The sequence below is a fragment of the Gymnodraco acuticeps genome, unplaced genomic scaffold (assembly GCF_902827175.1).
Source record: "Gymnodraco acuticeps unplaced genomic scaffold, fGymAcu1.1, whole genome shotgun sequence".
Lineage (NCBI taxonomy): Eukaryota > Metazoa > Chordata > Actinopteri > Perciformes > Bathydraconidae > Gymnodraco > Gymnodraco acuticeps.
This window is the reverse complement of record NW_022989755.1, coordinates 2,349,810-2,371,000: the sequence shown is the minus strand read 5'-3', so window position 1 is coordinate 2,371,000 and position 21,191 is coordinate 2,349,810. Positions and strand designations below refer to the sequence as shown.

Below are 21,191 nucleotides of genomic sequence, written 5' to 3'. Positions count from 1 at the left end.
TGCAGGGCTTGAAGTTGAAAACCCATTTGTGACTACTGACTGAAAAATTAGTTTTTGTATAATCCGCCAAATAAAACTGATGCAGCATGAGTAAGGAAACAAAGTATTCCTCACAATAACATTAATATTTCTCTTCTTTACCTGATGTTTAAAAATGTATTTGTTTATTCCTCAAGATTTGTTCACCAGTGAAAGCTCTTGATATGGATGTCTGAATCCTTCGTTGTCACATCACACGTTTTAATTCACATACAAAAAAGACTGGATGTGCAATTATGTCATAATCAATAGAAACTCATTGTACATTAGCATATAAAAGCTCTTTATATGCTGTAACGGACCTTTTTTATAAGTCGTACACAGCTCTCACCTACAAATAAGACCTCCTGTTTGCCTTTGATTGATTAGGAACCAACTCTAATTCATCAAGCCTGTTGCAATTAATATATCTCACACACCGCAACATTTGCTTTACTCGCGTAGAAGCAGAGCAAACACTTGCAATTAAGACCATATGTGGGGAAAATGATGGAATGTGTTAAGAAAACACCAATGAGATAAGTTTCCTGGGGTTGGCGTGGTTGTATTTTCTGAATTAGAAGAACGTTCACAACAGGGATTGTGTTTGCAGAGTAAGCTTTGATATTTTAAAATATATTCCATTTAGATAAGACACTGTGCAATTCCCAGTGTTATTTCCCTATACAAAGACAGACGGAAGAGGCTGACAATGTTGAACAGATACAACAGAAACATTTGATTAACAGAAGTGGCATTTAGTAGCTGGTATTCAGGATATTCTTGTTGATTCTTGGTGTCCCTACCTGAATACTAACGTCCTGTCAGTCAGACAGAGCCCTGCTGTAGGCTTGTCCCATGTGTACTGCATTTTAAATGGAGGGCAAGAGTCAAGACCCCCCATCCCCACCCTTCTTCCATGCCTCATTAACTTCCGGCTGATTGATAAACTTTGAGCCGCTGCTGTAACTCGGACGTCTGGTTTGTGGAATTAGAAGCATGATGTATTGGTTCATCGCCCCAATGGGATGAGATGAACCTACAGGTGTTGTCCGCTGGGTTACATACATTAGAATGTTTTCTGTACATTTCTTTCAACCCTTGTCTACATTATGTAAATGGTACCTCTGTGCTGTGCTGTATTGCATGTTTGTAGTGCAGATTGCAACTCTAATTTGTGTAGTTTATCATGTTCTAACCTATTCAGGGATCAGTTTGTCTCAAAGCAATAGCCAGGTGCCCATATAGCATTGGATTAGCTTTTCCCTTCTGTTCATACTGAACATTAAACATGTATTCTTAAACCACTTCCAAGGTAATTGATGGTGGAAATACTTTAGTCATTACGCACAGGGGTTAACTGCTGTTGCCAGGAAACTGTTGAATGTTGGCACCCATTACAACCCGTGCTGTGAAACTACTCGCCATGTGAGTTAGCAGCCAAGGAATGCTAGCTCTAAGTTAACCTTAGTTAAGTTCAGCTAGGCTGAGGTTACCAACCAAAGAATGGTAGTGGGATACCTCTCATTAAGTACCACTGGCCTCACATTTAGATCAGTCATCTGTTACAGCCGCTGTTACCTTGTGCCCTTAACTCTGGTTGTGTGTGTGTATGTAAATGAGCTGTGCGGTTCCTATGCTGTCAGTGGCCGTACCGACCTCGTAACATCCGCGGTGATTGGACGGACGTCACCCAATCCCCGCCCGCTTCTGCCACGTCATCCGGGGGAGGAGCATAAAGGCCGGACACGGACACCATTCGGGAGGCTCTGTATTTTGGGACAGACGCCTCAAGCCTCGCATTGTGACATTGCCATATTCTGTGATTCCTTAGACTGCTTAGCAGTGTGTATTCGGTGATTCATTAGACTGCCTAGCAGTGTGTTCAGTAGGGTTCTGTGCGAGCACACTGATTAGCAGTGTGTCGTAGTATTATGTGTTTAGTGTAGGGTTTGTGTGTGTGTATTGCGTAGATCCAGGTTGCTTAGCTCCTTTAGAACCGCATTTAGATTATTGACATTGTGAAACAGCTTAGACCCAGGTTAGCCTAGCGCCTGTAGATCAGCATTTGTGAAACTATTGCTTAGACCCCGGTGATTAGCACCGGTTGATCAGCAACAGCTGTGTTTCCACACAGCATCCTTTTGTTTAGTGTTTTGTTCCACTTTAGAAGTGAGGTACGTTCTTTCTTTTGTAGCATACTGTGCAACTCTCTTTTGGAGTTCTTTGTTGTTAAACCGTAACAGTTTGGTCCGTTGTTGGTCCAGGCTGTTCGTGTGGATATTATTGTGTTCAAAGTTTTGGTTACAAATAAACCACCGGTAACAATTACCAATTCCGAACTGGTCGTGTCGTGTCCCTTTGTACCCCTAGCCAAGAGGGAACGTAACACATCTGTATGACACCACTGGCCACTCAGTCCTATTTCTGAGATGTCAGTGATGGCCAAGTCTACAGGAAATTGGAGAATGTGCAAGTAACAATAAAGAAAGGGAATATAAGTAATCTTCATCTACCATTGCTAACAGTGCAAGACTACCTCATTCAGTTGGACTAAGGTGAAGTTTCTTGGTTCCATGTGTCCGCAACATGTTTTCATGTTTCATTCCCAGACTCTCCCAGAGTGTTACAGGCAAGCAGTGAAGCAAACACAATCACCACACTGGATTGTCCTTTGTGGGCAGATGTTGAGGTTGACTGTCCAACTGAGAGTGCAGACCTAATTAAGACTGAAGAAGCACATCATTTTATTTGGCGCTCTCTTCTCTTTGGCCTCGCTTTGATCCAATGATTATTACCAGCTATTTGGCTCTGCTCTAGAGGGCGGGGAAGTATTGTATCTCATGCCGACAGCTCCCAAACAAAATAACCCCCCTCCCCAGGTTGTTACAGCTGACACTCCCAGCTGGGTTGTCAGCGGTGAGGTCAGTAAGAGAATCCAGCTGCATGCTGAGGTTTGTTTCTCTGCTGTGGATTAGCACCAGCCAACCATCTGCTGGTGTCCTGTAGTTTATTACTGTACATGTACTCGCTGTATGTACAATACATGGACACTCATCCTCACGTATGCAAATCATGAACACAAATACACATGCTAATGCTGCAATAATCAGCCCAGGAGGGGGTCCACATAGCTTTTTCTTGGTAACAACTGTAGGTGAAAAAAAGGGCAGCCATCATTGTAGATGGGCTGTAACTGTACAGATTTGTCATTGTCGTTGAGGTGACATCTCAGCGCAGTTTGGCGGTTATGTGGTATACCAAAATCAATATTTTGAGTGTCAATGATAAATGACCTAAAAAGTCTTGAAAGCTCTTCAGGATCTCTGAAAGGTGTGTAGTTTGCTGCTCTTGAGGACACCAGATTTAGTGATATCAATCAGTAACTATTCATACATTCTGTGAAATGCAATGTCAGATAGTTGTAAATGCATTTCCTTTTGGGACAAAATATTGAAAGGTTAATTATTGACCGTAGAAAACAGCAGCTTGACAAATAAATGATATACACAATGTCCAATGTATTTGTTTTATCAGTGTAATTAATAACAACTAAACCTTCTCAGTGACAACTTAGCAACTCCCTTATGATGGTCATTAGATGTGATTTATAGCTTGTAATCAACAAGTAAGTGGGACCTTATCTCAAGATGTTTTTATTCAAAAATACAAATGTTTTCTTCTTGCAGAATGAAAATGCCATTAGAAGGAATTAGCACATATGTCATAATGGCCTATTTTCCAAGAATTTGTTTTCCAAAGATCAGGACGACCACAGTTCAAAGTTGGTTAGAGTACTGATGCCATTTTGTATCTCTTGGTAGCATTTATTCTTTTACCATTCCTCCTTGCAATATTAAAGACTTTACAAAGGGCTTTAAGCGCCATATATCTTCATATACAGAAGACATGCTTTTAACATCATGTTGACTAAGACTACAGGGAGCCTTTGCTTCACAGTAAAAACCTTGCTAGTGGAAAGCTTTAATTGTGAAGTAGAGATAACAAAATTGAGTTTGCTTTGATGAAGACAAATGAGAAGGCAGTGGGTATCACATTAGCAAGGTATTGCTGTAATCTTTCTTGGCCTACATGGTAGGGACCCGTGAACAGGAAGAAAGAGAGAGCAGGGCAAAGGTTTGCCCGCAGCAGAGTTTCGTTGTGTTGATTTATTGAGCTTTCTAGATATAAACTGTAAATGGATCGCGCTTGGTAACCTCAGAGAGTCACTTCGTAGTCTTATTGATTCCCGACTGTAACTAAAAATGACTCCTTCACTGCTTTCCTGTCAACATAATCTCCTCCTTCTCGCTTTCATCAGATAACTCTATTATGTCCATCTGCTCATTGTTTGCCATTGTCTGTAATGTGTGAGCTAATAACTGTTCTACCATATCACATGGAATGAGTTATGGATTGATATTGGATGCTTCTTTATGGTGCTTGCATATGGTGTGAAAGTAAACAGAACATGTAACAGCAGCCTTTAAAACAAATCTAATTTGTTTTCTTGTAGCCTACAGGTGCTTCAATTCAATCTATACTGAAGCAGGGTTACATTTTAAATCATATCAAACTGTTTACTTTTCATGCAAGTCTGGCCTAAGACATTGTGATTGATTTTTCAGGATAAAGCCCCAGAGGGTCATTTCTGTTTGTTTTCTTTGTTTATTCTTTCTAGGGGGCTGTTTTCAAGTAACTATACAGAAACCCATTACCTAGAAGACGGCATTGCAGTCACCGGCTCGGACAACTTCACGGTATGTTAAGAACCTTTTATTTTCTGTTTCTTTATCGAAGCTGACACTTCTCTTCATTACCCACCCAGCAGCTCCTATGGATATCGGGCTGCTGTGGACCCGTACTTCCTGTCGGGTTCTGCTCCATTGTGCTTTCGTTAAGGTCAGCAAGGAAGTAATAAAACATTGATATCGCAGTTAGACCCACTTTTAAACCGCCAGGAATTGGGTCGTCTTGCGTATGAGGAAGTATATTCATATTTGATGGAATAAAAGGCGAACAGAGGTCAGAGAGCCAACTCCGATTTAGGAAGCGGCTCATGTATTTTATAATGGATGGACTTCAAACCATCTCAAAAAATGCTTTGTAACGCAGCTCTGCACAGATATACTGAACTAGTGAACATCTAAATGCACTTCAGAAGTCACACTTACTGTAAAATATTCATCACCCATCATTGCGTCATAAGACTCGTGCTTTTAAAACTGAGATAAGAGAATAAAATAGTTTTCAGGGTGCAACGTCAGATTTTCTAATGTATAATTTTAAATATATTCTCTTTTGAGCAGTTTATGAGATAATTAATTATATATTTTTACTTTGGTCTTAATTTCCTGTGATTTGGTTGGAATAAATACTGTATAGCTCATCTGTTCGGCTTTCAAATACAATGGGTCTTTGAAAACACATTTCATGCATCCATAAATGTTCCATACATTTCCCAGGTTAGAGAACAGCGAGACTATTAGGAAACTATGTGTAGAGCACTCTGTAATGAATGAGAATGATTTAGCAGCACCATGTGGAACACTTTCTACGCCTCAAAGCTTCCACCTGCTTGCCTGATTTCAGTGATTTGATCATCTGCTGTTTGGAAAGCAATTAAACGTTTTTGTTCAGATCTCCAGAAAGCATATTAATAGACATCCTGCGAGGTCTGTGTACAAAATGCCTGGCCTACTTATGCTGAAAATTCACAAAAGAGGAGATTAATATAATTCAATAATAGCCAGCCCACACAGTGAAAGGAACAATTATTTCCTCTTGAGACTGCAATGAGACCAGAGCTGTCGCCATCAGTGGCTTGGCTCTGTCACTCCGCGTTACCAAAGGACAAAGACAAAGAAGGAGTTGAGGCGGGTCAACTTTAGGAGACACTGAGAGGCAATATTGATGCACATGGCATCAATGAGCGGTTGGATGGACTAATTGGTGTAGGGCTTCATTATCAAGATAGATTCATCACTAAGTCCTTCGAATATTTGGTGTTAGGGAAAAATGTTATCACCATGTCCAATAGAGTGGTGCAGAAACGAGTCCTAAAACCCGGAAGTGATGACGCAAATTTAAGAGACGGATCACGTTTTGTTCTACGACATTAAATACATCAGCAGTGACGCCACTGGAGATTTTCGAAGAGTTTACGTGTCTAAAAAAAACGATGGTTGTTAACAAGTGGCTGAATAGGACTACAGAAGTTGTTGAGGACGTTGTACGTCATTTCGCCAAACTCGTCATTACGCCAAACTCGTCATTAAGCCAAACTCGTCATTAAGCCAAACTCGTCATTACACCGATTAGATTTATGATTCGAAAATTATAAAAGTAGGGTAGACATGTGGATATTATCCGGCTGAACAAAACGTGCATTTATCAAACAGGTTTGTGTTCCACAGATTTTATCTTTTACAATATTCCAAAATCCTATGGAGAAATCCCATTGCTTTTTTGTCGAGGGAACCCATGCGCAGCTTACTTCCGGGTCGGCCTAACAAAAATACGTCATCACTGCACCACTCAGCCCAAGATGTTGCCTTTATATTGATTGTTTTTTTCGTGGATAAACAGCCCAAACTATCCAAATGATGAAGTAACGATGTAAAACAAAGGAAAGCAGCATATCCTCAAGTGTCATTTATGCCTCGTTTGCATCAATTTATTTCCTAGCCATAATCTTCTGAGCACCTGTTCTGCATTTGATGGGTGGGTGCATTAAAAACAGAATGGACGCACCGAAGGCTAGCTGCCAGTATCTACCTGCTGAGTGTCTTGGGAACTAACAGACATCTTTTGACCTTCGTCCTTCCTCTCATTCCTCTCTCATGACCACAGCTTGGGAGGGTCTTTTTTAACTGGAAACGGCCAGATCTGTTTGAGGCTGATCCAAAGTTAATTTATTTGTCCTGCCTGCAGGGAGGAGACTGATATAGTGATCTGGGCAAGTATCTGGAGGGTTCAGTAGTGTGTCAAAGGTAAGGTACTGTTGGGATTGACTTCAGCGTGAGTCAGCCCTCCCTCGGTTCCTGTTTTCGTCCTCTCCCTTTCTCACTAAAGTCCACACACAATGCAATAAACGAGTGCTGTAACAAACACTACTGGGGATATGAATCACTAGCATGGCTCTTAGAGCGTTAACTTAGAATAATAAGCAGTATGATAAACAATATGATGTTCACACCCGACCTTGCCTCCTACAATAATCTGGGTATTAGTTATTAATCTTTCTTATTCCAGATATGAAGGCGTAAGCACTTTCCTTTCTCATTTATTTCTGCCGAAACAAAAAGTCTATTCATATCTTTCATATCGATGCATCACTGTCATGATCTCATCAAAGAAACATGAGGTGGTAGCATTAACTTGGCGCACTAAATCCAGCCCTGCTCCTCCTTGCTACACTAAAATGTCATATTTCATGTATTGGGCTGTCCTTTCTTTGCCTTTTTACCTTGACGTAATGGATGATTCTCTTTCAGTGCACCTCCAGGTAAATATATGGAAAGTGGCCAAACAGACAAAGCTCTCAAGGCTTTGGGTCTGTTTATTCAACGTCCTCTCTGTGTTTTTGTTTTGATAGCTAAATTCATTTTTCAACATGTCCCTAAAACAATCATGTTTATATGACAATTAAGTGTATAGCCAAATATGTTTGAACAAATGTTAGCGCTGCATGGATTATTTAGTGATATAAAGTCTTTCCAGTCCAATTGTGCAACAAAATGTATGTTTAAGTTCTTTGAATATGTTCTGAAGTTCTCAAAGCAGTATTAATGTTTATTTGTTGTTGTAAAAACACCATTGACATATTATCATTGTATAAAGTTGTTAATGCAAATGCACAATCTTAACAAACAAAGTATCCAGCAGACATTAAGCAGCATTAGCATTCCTTTGGGTTCATTTTTCTGGCAATCCAAAGTGTTTAGGTCCAGGAAATCAATCTCTGGACTGTTAAGTGTGTGGCTTTCTTAAAGATTCAGCTTCAATAAAGGCACTATCAATGCTGTTTATAGTGAGAACACTTTAATTGGATTATTTTGGTCTAATTGTAGAATCACTGTGAAAAAGTGCTGTAATGCAAAAATAGGAAAGGATCCCCTTTTAAAACCAGAAACTCATTTAGACTCTGAACATGTGAAACAAGCAGTTTCTCGAGGTTAGCCACCTTGCATTGGGCCGTACATTTAAATGTACTGCCTGCACTCTATATTTAGAGGGGTGTAAAACTCATTTCCTTGTTTTCCAGAACAGGGTGGCAGTAGGGTTGGTTAGACCTCACCTGAGCGAGGCCTTGTAACTGAAGGCTGTTTTCACTCTAAACCAGACGCTTCCTCCCCACCCTCTCGCTGCCAGGCCTGGTTCAATAAACATGGGCTTTCTTCACTTTCGTTACTCCCTTCTGCAGCTTGACAGGTGGTCCTTGAAAGCTGGTACCTGGGAATGCAGCCGTATGCAAAGATTGTGCTGGGAAATATGATGCGCTGCACAGATTTCAACCACCATCAGCCTGTTGGAGAGTGAATAGCTGCTTTCTAGCAACAAAAGAGTCAATCTGGTCATATTTCACGGTGATCAGGGTGTACAGCTGTGACATGTTTCATGCCACACTGGTGGTCCCATCCCTTTGTCCTGAGTTTTAAATACTGAAAAACGTTTTGTCTGTGCTCCTTCAGGCAAACTGCTACTACCACGGTGAGGTGGAGGGATATGTCAACTCAGACGTCAGTCTCAGTACCTGTACTGGTATAAAGTAAGTCTGTCAGACATTTATTCATTTTGTCACGGAAGAAACAATGGTCTAGTGCCTTTGTGATAAACTACAGAAGTAACCAGACAGCCCATATACTTGCCATTGTTGCATTAGTTCTTTCGGTACACAAATACATTATTAACGCCATCTCTGGTACTTATTTTACATATATCTCCAAATTAAGTCTCCAAATTGTTGTTTACAACCTCTCACAACAATTATTTTCATCAGCACGATGACATCAAAACCATTAAAATTGTCACCAAAGCTATGAAAATCCAATCCAGGGTCGTAATAAACCGAAATTATCCCTTTAGTCTGACTCAAGGCCAAGTCATAAGTCGCAAGTGTACAACTCTGAGAAATGGCGTGTCAGCAGAACCTAGTAAATAATTCATTTTGCTACATTAATACATTGAGATGTCAGTCTTTATATACTGTTGAAAAGCAGTAAAGTTGACATATTGTAAGGCTTTAGACAAGATGTCAAACGGGAGTAATGATTGCAGTAATATCATTGGACACCATCAGGAATGTTATCAGAAACCAGCCAAACTTCTACACCCTCCGCGGATGATTCGCCGGATTGTAAAGCCCTCGCTGTTGCCCTTTGTTTTTAATATTTATTTCAGTTTTTCTATAACCTGTACGCACAATAATATATGCACATAACATGACAGAGCTTTACATTGCCCGGCTCACAGAGACAAATTGTTTTTGGTTTAAAGTTGGCAATGCTGAGGCTTCTTTTTTGGGAGGGGGTTAGTGTGAGTTCATTGGATTGTGAATATTGAAGGTCCGTGAGAATCTCAGAGTTTTTCCAGATTCTCTGCATGAGGATGTCACTTTAAATTAGAAAGGCCACGGTTAAACCATGAGAAAAATTAAAGAGGAGGAAACAATGGGATTCTAAGATATACAACTCTATATATAATACTGCAGTCATCACATTGATGTAGCATCTGTAGTTTGTCACACAAATTGCCATTGTTACTTTTATTTCAGCTAGATTTGCTTAACAATATTATTTGCTGCACATCTGATATGTTTTAGCACAATACCAGTGTTTGAATTCTGAAAACATGAACAGAATTGTCTCACCTTTCCTTTCTCTGCAGGGGTTTCATAACTCTTGAAGGCAAATCCTATGTACTGGAACCATCTGCTGATCACTCCGATGGGACTCACTGGATCTACACAGCTGAACACCTCAATTTCGCTCCTGGCACCTGTGGCCATGATTTCAACATAACCTACCCCATTGAACATGCAGACAGCAGTCCGTTCAGGGCTTTCAGCACAAGGGTAAGGATCATTGAACTGTCTGCCTTTTATCACCGGTAAACTGACGATTTCAAAGAAAGTTTCTGTCCTCAAGATTTCTTACTTATTTTTTCGGCATTTTGTGCTTTCATAACTACTTCATAGCTCATGGTAAGCAAATCACCAACGTTTACTACCGAGAAGACATTTTCTTCAAGCACTCTCAGATACAACGAAGGGAAAATGTATTTTTAAGGCCTGTAAATTGTAAAGCCTCTTCAACAGGTCAAACTGGTCCACTAAAGATAATGCACTGAAAAAACGTGTCTATACCCTAAAGAAAGCGTTTTTATTCTGATCGTGTTAGCATTTTCCTCAAAGACTCATTGTTGTTGTTTTTTTGTCACCACAATGCTAAGTCACCTCACAGGAACTTTTAATCTGCAACCTGGTGGCGGAAGTGATTTTGTGAAGAGTTTGCATACCCTTCCATTCTGATGAAATAATATTTACTTCCTGTGGATCGTCTATGTAGTGAACCAGGTGTAATCCATTTATTTTCATTATTTCAATCGTGAGGTGAGAGTGTTGAAAAATGTAATATTTTCCAATTACAACTTTTCTAGTCTCCGGTATATTTAATAACTAATTAAGCCCTGTATGCTCTTTCATTCAGCTTTCCGTTGTGTTTTCCATTCAAATGTTTAATTTGTAGTCTCAATCCCACTGTGCTATGAAAAGGCTGTGATGCAGAAAATCTTGTATTAACCAGCTACGGTGAAGAAATGTATTTTCTTATTATCCACGCCAGTCTGTGACGTGTGTGTGTGTGTGTGTGTGTGTGTGTGTGTGTGTGTGTGTGTGTGTGTGTGTGTGTGTGTGTGTGTGTGTGTGTGTGTGTGTGTGTGTGTGTGTGTGTGTGGTGTGTGTGTGTGTGTGTGTGTGTGTGTGTGTGTGTGTGTGTGTGTGTGTGTGTGTGTGTGTGTGTGTGTGTGTGTGTGTGTGTGTGTGTGTGTGTGTGTGTGTGTGTGTGTGTGTGTGTGTGTGTGTGTGTGTGTGTGTGTGTGTGTGTGTGTGTGTGTGTGTGTGTGTGTGTGACCTGTCTGTCTGTCTCAATTTGCTCAATTTGATATTGCCTACCAACATTGACTCCTCACTGTTTCTTTACCAGACATAGGGGATTTAAATGATCAACTAATGTTTTGTTAGGCAAAGACATATTGGCTAAGTTAAAAACAAGACAATTGAGAGGGATTCATCTCCCCTTTGTTTGGGAGGAACACACCTGGCGAAGACATGTTCTGTACTGAGTGCACTCTTATAGTTGGAGCATGTACTTCAATTCCAACTGCGCACAATATAAAAGATTGCTCACCTTAACCCTCTTTGAGAGATCATTTGCAATGTAGATATTGGTAAGTGGTGTGTTATATATTTTAGAAGCTACTACTTGTTGAATTATTCACCCATTCTTTCCATCTGATCTAGCATTGTCCATTAGTGACACGCAGTATACTGAGAGCCCAGGTTGATAAACGCCTGTGGAGAGTGCATCGGCTGCTAAGTGACACCATTTGCTCTGAAAAGAGAGATCAGGCTTGTACATCATGGCTTCAGCAGGACCCGTCCATCCAGAATCAAACAGATTGCTTTTTAGAAAACCCCACCAGACCCACGTCATACACTCAGCTCCTTACTATCCCACTGAGCGGAGAGATAAATCATAAGAGCCATGGTCATAGAGACTCTTTATCTTCAGAGGGAACAGGCCTTTAAAGATGGCAAGTGTTGATAAGTGGAAAACACAGACTCCAGTGATCTTTATCTGACTGCTGAAGGATGGCAGGAGTGGATGAACATGGCTGATGTATTAGGTCAACACAGGAGACGCACAGATAGGTGGGGTAAAAGATGAAACAGATGTTTCTCCGAGGAGGAAAAGCACACATTCCATAATTGTGATGCAGCATGAGGGACTTTCCATTTTTCTTCAATCTGATTTTTATTGTAGCAATTGTTTAGTCATTTCATTAAGGTTATATTGAGATTGAGTATTGTTTCAGAAAGCACGCCAAACACATGGCTTTGCTGGCTGAAACATAACATTGTTAGGTTTTATTTATTCATGAAGTAATAGGGATGTTCTGATGTTTTACTGTAGTTGTTGATTCCTGTTGATGATTATATAACTGGTTTCAATGAGCAGCATTTGAATTTTGTGTTAAGAGGGCTGCAAAGATTTAGCACAAGTAAAGAAAACAGCACAATGCAGAGGGTTTTAAAGACAGAGACAGAAGGGGAAAAGGCGACTCAAGTAGGATCATATTGCTAATTTCCACCAGTGTGAAAAAGATAATTTGATTATAACTCATAAGGGTTTACTCATCATACTTTAATATGTTTTATCTGATTCAATTTCCATTAGTTTGAAATATCATGTCCCTACCCCTCCTAACCCAGCTAAACGCCAGAGTTAGCAGGGAAAACATCTCTAAGTGAAGACAGATGCTGCTTTTAAGGGAGGTGGACACACACAGTAATCCCACAGGTGATTAAAAAAGTGAAAACATATAAAACACACAAGGAATTCTTTTGAAAAATTGTCACTTCTTCTTACCCGAGGAGCAAAAGGCCTTGTTAGAAGCATAGAGAAAGTACACAAAACAGTATGAATATAAAGTGTGCTTTGCTGTACTTGGTGGCATAGAAGCAAACTCACCTCCTAACATGAGGGCAGCAAGGTGTACTGCTGCTGCTTTGATAAGCTGCGCTGTGCCCTGCTTGAGTGTTTAAAGATAAAGAGGCGAGCTGGCAGAGTGCCCCTGGATGATGAGAGTCATATGGGGTAGAGAAGGGAAGAGAGAGATATGATGGCTAGCTGACAGGATGTGCACGTCAACCGCATGAGTACCTGCAAATCTCTATTGGCGTCAACAGCGCCTAAACAGAACATGTATTAACATTTTGACTAAGGGTTAAATACAGATATAGGGCTGCAAGTCACCAATATTTGTATTATCCATTAACTCTTCATTGTTTTCAAGATTCATCAGCAAATTGACTGGTGTATAATATGTCAGAAAAATATAGTTTAAAGTCCAAACCTCTAATGTATTCATTTTAACATCATAGACTCAGCTATTAGTTGACTAATCGTTGCAGCCTAAACGTTCCCAGGGATAAGACTCCAATCAGAAAGCTGCATTATACCGTTCTTATCTTCATCCACACCTGAGCCAGCTCCATTTGCTTAATGAAGACAATGTTCAATGTGCTTGAAAGCTTTCATGCTGGTAAGCTGGCCTTTGTTCTTAAATTCTCTTCATCATACAAATGGTAAAAGAATACCGGCCTCTTTCTTCACCTTAATTCTGTGATATTGAGTTAGCAGTGGAGGGGAAACAGGGACTGAGGGAAGAAGAGGGGAGAACATTTTGTCCATTTATGTAGAAGTGAAGCTGTTAAATAATTGAATATATTAGTAGTCGATTTTATTTATACATATCTACTGAATTGAGTCCAGAAACCAGTTTTTCATTTTCAATTATTACTTTTATCGAGAGACAAAGGATAAAACGTCATGTGAAATATGTCGTGTTTACTTCTGACTAATCTGTTAAAGAACAGTTGTGCTCTTCAATGGGTTGATTGAACACAGTGTCCATGTGTGTGTCCTCTCCAGTGGCCTCCTGGAGATTTCACCATAGGGTGCAATTGGATCACACTAGCCCACCCTGGCTTATCTATGGAGGAGGCAGATAAGAGCGGAGAGGATCCAGGCTGCCAGGCCAGCACGGATAAAGAGGCTCAGGTTGAAAGTGGGCCATAGTGTGATAGCAGAACACTCAGCCAGCAGGATTTTGTGTGTGTGTGTGTGTGTGTGTGTGTGGTGTGGTGTGTGTGTGGGTGTGTGTGTGTGATGTGGGTGTGTGTAGGTGTGTGTGTGGTGTGTGTGTGTGTGTGTGTGTAGATGTGTGTGTGTTGTGTGTGTGTGTGTGTGTGTGTGTGTGTGTGTGTGTAGGTGTGTGTGTGTGTGTGTGTGTGTGTGGTGTGTGTGTGTGTGTGTGTGGTGTGTGTGTGTGTGTGTGTGTGTGTGTGTGTGTGTTGTGTGTGTGTGTGTGTGTGTGTGTGTGTGTGTGTGTGTGTGTGTGTGTGTGTGTGTGTGTGTGTGTGTGTGTGTGTGTGTGTGTGTGTGTGTGTGTGTGTGTGTGTGTGTGTGTGTGTGTGTGTGTGTGTGAACTGAAACATGAGAGCAACGTCTGCTCCATGGACAGGAGTTGTATTTGCCTCGGTTTGAAAGAGCCTCAAAACAATCATCTCCATGTTCTCCCTTTTCTTTTTGTCCTTAACTTCTTTTATGAAAATATGTGTTTCTTACCTTTTTTCAGTCATCCTATTTTCAGTCATGCTAGACGTTTAGCTTGGTCTGTTCGTCTGTGTTCAGACATTAATTGTTCGAAGGACGAATTTCCCTCTGTGATACACATCTTCTACTTTTCTCTTTTGCCCTAATAATGAATGTAAGATTTGGTTATAATTCTCTGCACCTGATTCCTGCTTCTTTGTTCAAAGTTTGGACTGTGATCCTTGACCACACCAAAAGAGATAAATGTACACTAACAAATGTTATTTGAAAACCTTTACCATTTAAGAAAAGTGTGAATGTGCCTTCTTATATTTGGATATCATTCTCATTAGTCCATACTCCACTGTTTTAGTTAGTTGATGGAGTCATTGTGGAGTTGTAATATAAATCAATACTTAGCATGTCACATGCTCTTTTAATTTCAGAAAGAAAAGCCAGGGGGGTTATACTGTTTAATGCCAATCCAGTGCAGGCATCATTGTCTAAAAACAGTGATTTATTTGTGTTGTCAGAGTAACCTGTGACCTTATTGGGTCACTGTGAGGTGTATCAGATTGCTTTGTGATTCTTGTGTCTGCTGCCTTAAGTGGAAAGTGTGTATTGAGTGGCCACCTACTAAATCTAAGCCGCCCTCTCCAGAGAGCTGCGGTTAACTGTGTCCTCCTAATGTCCTTCTTCTTCTTTCTCTGTTCTCTCTCTTCCTCTTTATCTCGCTTCATCTCTTGGTTTATCACTTTGTCATTACCACATGTATTGCTTATTCTTGCCTCGTCACCACCTATTCTCCTTTCACTCACCCATGCAGCATAAACGCCACGTCCAGACTACGACCAAGTATGTGGAGTTGATCATTGTCGCTGACAACAGAGAGGTAAGCAGAGGTCAAAACTTCCTGAACTATTCACCGTCTCCAGCCATATCCTCAGCTAAAAAGCTCAGAGGTCACCTACTTAGCTGACCCTCATTCCCCTCGAGACGTAGATAAGATGACTCCAACCTTTACATTGTTTCGCCTTTAGTGTGTCAACTTACTCATATGCTTGCCTGTCCTACTCCCTTATACATAATTTGACCACATGACTCATAAATGAACCATTCAATTATTATCTAAAATCTCAGCCTTAAGATCAAGGGCAAAGAGAAGAAAGTGTAGGTCAATATCACAAGCTTCAGAGCCACAGAAAGTGAATGAATGCTGGATAAAAGACAAGGTGGTTGAGGTTATCTCTTAATCCGAAGCTCCACTCAGGAGCTCTTTGATGATAGCAACTGCAGTGGAATCAACACGACACTGTGAAGACATTTCCAAAGCTAGTGCAGTGTTGATATACGATGCAGTATTGATATACTTCCCAAATAATGTCTTTGATGGAAATAAACATTCAAGAGGGCAGATCACCTCTCTTTCTCCTTGCTTTACTCTGTCTGTTTGTGTTGTTCAGTTTCAGAAGCAAGGCAAGGACATGGAGAAGGTCAAGCAGCGGCTGGCTGAGATCGCCAATTACGTGGACAAGGTAACAATCAAATCAACAGAGGGGATGTGGTGTAAGCGTCTGATTTATTAGAGGTCACATCAAGCCTGTTGAGAATTAACCGACCTGCGAGCAGAGGCTGATTGGATTATGAATGGACGATCAATTCCATAACTCGGCTGAGAAATGTTGTGAAGAGGCCGCTGTAATAATACGTTCCGTGGGTGGAGGTTTAATAAAACAGAAGAGAAACATGATTCATTCATACGGAAAGTCATACGTAGATTAATGGTTAAGGATTTGTTCAGAGCCTCTCATAATTTTTAAGCAACTTCTGTATAGCATTTTTGTTTAAATAAGTAATGTACAGTGAAGAGAAGAACATACATGTTATGAGAGGCAGATCATAAGCCCTTAACCTGCAAATACGTCTCTCTCTACCTCCCCCCTCTCTCCTCAACATTCAGTTCTACAGGGCTCTGAATATCCGCGTGGCCCTGGTGGGCCTGGAAGTATGGAGTGATGTAGACAAATGCCCCATAACCCAGGACCCCTTCACCACCTTGCATGAGTTCCTAGACTGGAGGAAGGTCAAGCTGCTCCCTCAGAAGCCTCATGACAACGCCCAGCTGATCAGGTAGATCTGCAGTTGTAGCTACAACTTGATAGTTGCGTTCTAAAAGTCCCTATTTGAAATAGATGATATTATTTCCAAATGATTGAGAGCAAATAATGCAATTGTTTTGGATCGGTCTTTGGGTTTCATTAACTTGAAGCGAAATTGACTGTGATGTTTTGTAATATTAACTTGTGTTGTGGCTGTTATTTTGAGCTACCCTCAAAGGTGCCCTGCAGTGTGGATGGAACATAGACACCACACAGTTTTGTTGAAAGAAAAACAAATCTGATTTCCTACCTCATAAAACAATTGCCAAAATATTTCTAAACCAGTCCTATCCAATCCAGGCTTCATAAGATGCTTACAAAATAAAAGGTTTTCTATTGTTAAAATGACATTGTGTAGTTGTTATTATCTGGTAAAGATGTAGATACAAATATAGACAAAACTTTTCATTTTATTTAGTTTGTCTGTCTTTCTGTTGGTTGGTCTGCTCGCCACTTTGCTAGAACGTTACGCTTTACCCCAAAGCAACCCCTACGGATATTTGGCGTGCAGGCCTAGTCAGTAGCCAATGAAACGATTCCAAACCATGCTAGTCATGAAAAAACCCAACTACTACTCAACATTTGCATAACAGCCCTTGAACATTGCTCTATAGTTCACAGCATTAGAAGTCAAAGACCCTCCAGAGGGCATTTATCTTGACAGTTGAAGTATCAAAGATCTGATGACCGTCGTTGTCTTCCCCTTAGTGGGGTCTATTTCCAGGGCACCACCATTGGTATGGCACCCATCATGAGTATGTGCACAGCAGAGCAGTCGGGGGGGATCGTCATGGTACGTACACCTATGCTCTACTGAATGTACTAACTAATATTCCATCCTGAAGCAAAAGGAGTACAAAATACATATTTGGTGTGTTTCTGACTTCCAGAAAGTAGACCAGACGTATTTTATCATTTCCCTCCCCCTGCCCTCCGCTCTTTGCCTGGTTCTCCCCCCTCCCTGACATAATACTCTCATATTTCTCCCCTGAGCCTCTTGTGTAAGGGTTGAGCTAAGGATTCCAGAGTTGATATTAACTTGTATTAACAGGGCACACACATCATTGTGACTTTTTTCCCCAGGAAAATAGTATGCATAGCACCCTCCACTTAGCGCTGAAAAATCAAAGCGCATATCGATTACACGAGTGGAAACCATTGCTTCTTAATGAGGTGCAACAAATTAGTGAATTTAAGGGTACTGCATATCTCCGAATGAAAACGTAGGTGCATGTTGTAAATGATCACCCATTAAAGAACTGCAACCCTATGTGCCCATGTCATGTTGTATTAGTGCAAGTCATGCTATTATTTTATACTCCATGTCCCTGAGTGGCTGTTTGTCTGGCTGGCTGGTGGTAAGCTTCACAGCAAGTCCCCAGATGGTTCTTCACTCTTGTCCTTGCAGATGTTAAAGTGGGGACTTACTCATTATGATAGAGCTCTACATACCACATATATCAGATCAGGGACGTAAAGAATTAGTCTCCAACCGCAGACTCTTCTGTGGGCAAACTACAACCCTGTTGTCTCAGTTGTCTCGCTAACTTACAAAGTACTTTTGAACTCATTAGCCAACATCCCCTATGGGTCTCCTTGTTATTTTTCTAAGCAGTTCAATCTTAAAAATCCATTCTGGAACCATCTGGAATATCCATTTACCAGCCTCAAATGTTACATTCAAATCTGAGGTGTGGCGAAACAGAACGCAGACAGTGGCATGTAGTGCCCTCTTGAGCACCCAAGCCTCATCAGTCAGCAAAGGTGTTTTGGAAACTGAACTAGAGGGTTTTCTTTTCATGGATTTTTGGCTGCGCAGTTGAAACCCGGTGAGTGCTGACAGCTGATGACCGTTACTGTCAAAAGCCCCCAGCAGAGCATTTCATCAGACTGTACAGCTCTACTGAATAATGCACAGTGACTGAAGACTCCAGAGACAAGGTGCTCTGATGCACAGTGCTGCATGCATGAGGAGCTGATAGCGGATGGCGCTACATTATTTATCCGGCCTCTTCATGTGTTCATGTTTTACACACCTTTCAGGAACTCTCGGCACCTCCACCAACACAGCTTTCACAGTGACAACTTCATCTTCCCAGTGCATCCTCTAGCACTGTGTGTTTTTTCAATTCTCTGTTATCTTTGCTGGCTGTGGGATTTTTAAGCTGTCCTCAAGCAGAGTTTTTCTTTTAACTTTTTGCCAGTTTTGTGTGGATGAAGCTGCACATCTGGCTTGGTCAAAGTTTGCAGAGCAAGCTGAAGGTGACAGCCCGCAGTCCGCCGTTTTATTCCTCATTTCAGTACCACAACGTCGAGCAGAGAAAACGCTCTGATAAGCACAGATCCAACAGCGTTGTTTTTTAATCTTGGCACTTTGCAATTACACTCACTTGTTTTGAGACATGTTTTTCCAGTAGGTCCTGGGGGGTAACAGTCATTTGGCTACCATTACATTTTTGTTATTTGTTACTTTCCTCATAGAATGTAATCGGAGAGGTCTGTTTTTAATAAGTTATTGTTTGCTACAGAGCAGTTACTGATCACATTTCATTAAAAGACGTTGCTTGTATCATGTCCAGTTTATACATGATACATCTGACTCATAAATTGAAGAGATTACAATTATTAAGAAGCAATGTCTTGTTAAATTTCTGCATGATTGATATTTTTCTTTTGTAGGACCATTCAGACAACCCCCTGGGCGCTGCAGTCACTCTGGCCCACGAGCTTGGACACAACTTTGGAATGAACCATGACACCCCGGAGAGGGGGTGTGGCTGCAGGGTGACCGTGGACCGTGGAGGATGCATCATGACTCCCTCCACCGGGTGAGTCACAGCTTCCACCTTAACAATTAAGAGTCAATCGATCTTTAGGATTGCTGACTTCTTACTCTCTTCTGCAATATCCTAGATTGCGGGAGTATTATTTCAGCTAGTTGGCCTTCATCAGCCTAAGGACATATGCTATCAGTCACTGCTTCAGTGCACTCCAGTGGGGCCGCTTTTGGTTAGGCTTTAAAAATGACGTCTTATTCCAAAACCATCTGAAATGCATCAATCGTAATGTCAAGCCATCATTAAGTTTGCATTAATCCAGTCACTTATTGAGACGAGTGTGGCTCAAAAGAGTCCAGATTGTGATCATATGTAAACATTATTCCACATGCTCTCTATTTGTAATTTATTGTCTATCGAGCGGTAAGCAAATAATGCTGTTGAACTGCTGGACCATTTTGGTTTATAGCAAATTCAACAGCTGTGCTAATGCCCTAAGGCAATATGACTCATGCTGATGGGAAGCCAATGGTTCAGTCGCAGTGCATGGCCAAAGCAATGCAATTTAACTTACTCTGACACAATTTAGCTAAACTAGGCATCTGCTGTCCCTTCCATTGCATGAACGAGCACATTTCTTAATTTGCAAAAGTTGTGGATAGTACTTGCTATTTTTTTAGTGCCACCTCCTTCATGGGACTTCATGCACAAGCGTGCGATTTGTAGATAGGAAAGCCATGGTCATTTGGGATTTTAATTGTTTAATTCACTCACAACACTCCACAAAACCATGATGGCACCTCACAAAACTATGATGTACAGACTCTCTTGTTTTTATACTGTTGTGTAATAGAAGCTTCGAATAAAGAACCAAGCTAATCTTGTCCAAACTGAACGTGTTTGAAACGGGAAAATGCACTCAACATATGCATATTCATTTCCATATCATAATAGGAAGGAGTAAGAGCAGGACACATACTTGCACTTCAAAATAAAAGCATTTCCTGTGAAACATTTTACCCTTAACTTCTGTCAAGAAGCAAATAAACAAATGTTTTTACTGCCTTAAATAAAATAAGTGAGAACAGATAACAACAGGGATTTAAGTTCAGCAGAGCTATACCATGTAGTAAAAAAATAGCATATATTTGTTAATTATGGATGATTATAACTTACATCTTGTCAGACCGAGCAGTGGGATAGGGATTTGTTAGGCGTTAACATTGGGTATCAGTTCAAGCCGAAGGTCTTGTGGTCTGTGGGAAACACAGATTGGTGTTTATGTTGGAAACATCCCTTTGTATTTGGTTTGGTTTGAAAAACAGGGTTACACTATTCTTGAATATAGACTCATAAAGCAACACAGCACTAAAATGTAGAATTATTATTAGCTCAAATGATGAGGGTATCCTTGGTCAATGATGTTATCCTAAAATTGGCAACAACATGAACTAGTAAAAAAAGCTAGAAATACTGGCCCTCTCCTTTTCCTCTTTATTCACAGCAAGTTAGAAAGTGATTATATTCTTTGAAATACATTCATCTTTAATGGTGGATAATCTCTCTTTAGCTCCAAATAAATAATTAAAGACTGTCTATTATACATGTGGTATGTAGGGAAAGCCTACACATTTCCCTTAAAATATCTCATTCTGAAGTCATACGTATATGGCGAAATTCTCTAAATGTGAAAGAATGTAATTTCTACCAAACATAGACTGGTAAGAAATATGCATGAATATTTAGTTTTTTGTTCTGCTCTCCACGGAGAGAATGCTTTTTATTCCATCCGACAAAAGAAAGAAATGATCTAGCCATTGGTTTTAAAATAATCCCCTGAACATCTCCTTATCCGTCCA

General features: G+C 40.6%; 1 protein-coding gene across 2 annotated transcripts in view; it reads left to right on the top strand.

Annotated features, from left to right (window-relative positions):
• LOC117543888 (disintegrin and metalloproteinase domain-containing protein 12-like) overlaps positions 1–21,191 on the top strand; it is a 73,175-nt gene that overhangs the window by 31,110 nt on the left and 20,874 nt on the right. For both annotated transcript variants that reach the window (XR_004568612.1, XM_034212516.1), the window contains exons 4-11: positions 4,700–4,778; positions 8,712–8,788; positions 9,907–10,093; positions 15,223–15,288; positions 15,860–15,931; positions 16,357–16,526; positions 17,264–17,348; positions 19,235–19,383. Coding sequence is in view for 1 of the 2 variants with exons in the window: in XM_034212516.1 (XP_034068407.1) it covers positions 4,700–4,778; positions 8,712–8,788; positions 9,907–10,093; positions 15,223–15,288; positions 15,860–15,931; positions 16,357–16,526; positions 17,264–17,348; positions 19,235–19,383 (885 nt within the window). In the remaining variant the exon portion in view is untranslated. The remainder of the gene's footprint in view (positions 1–4,699; positions 4,779–8,711; positions 8,789–9,906; positions 10,094–15,222; positions 15,289–15,859; positions 15,932–16,356; positions 16,527–17,263; positions 17,349–19,234; positions 19,384–21,191) is intronic.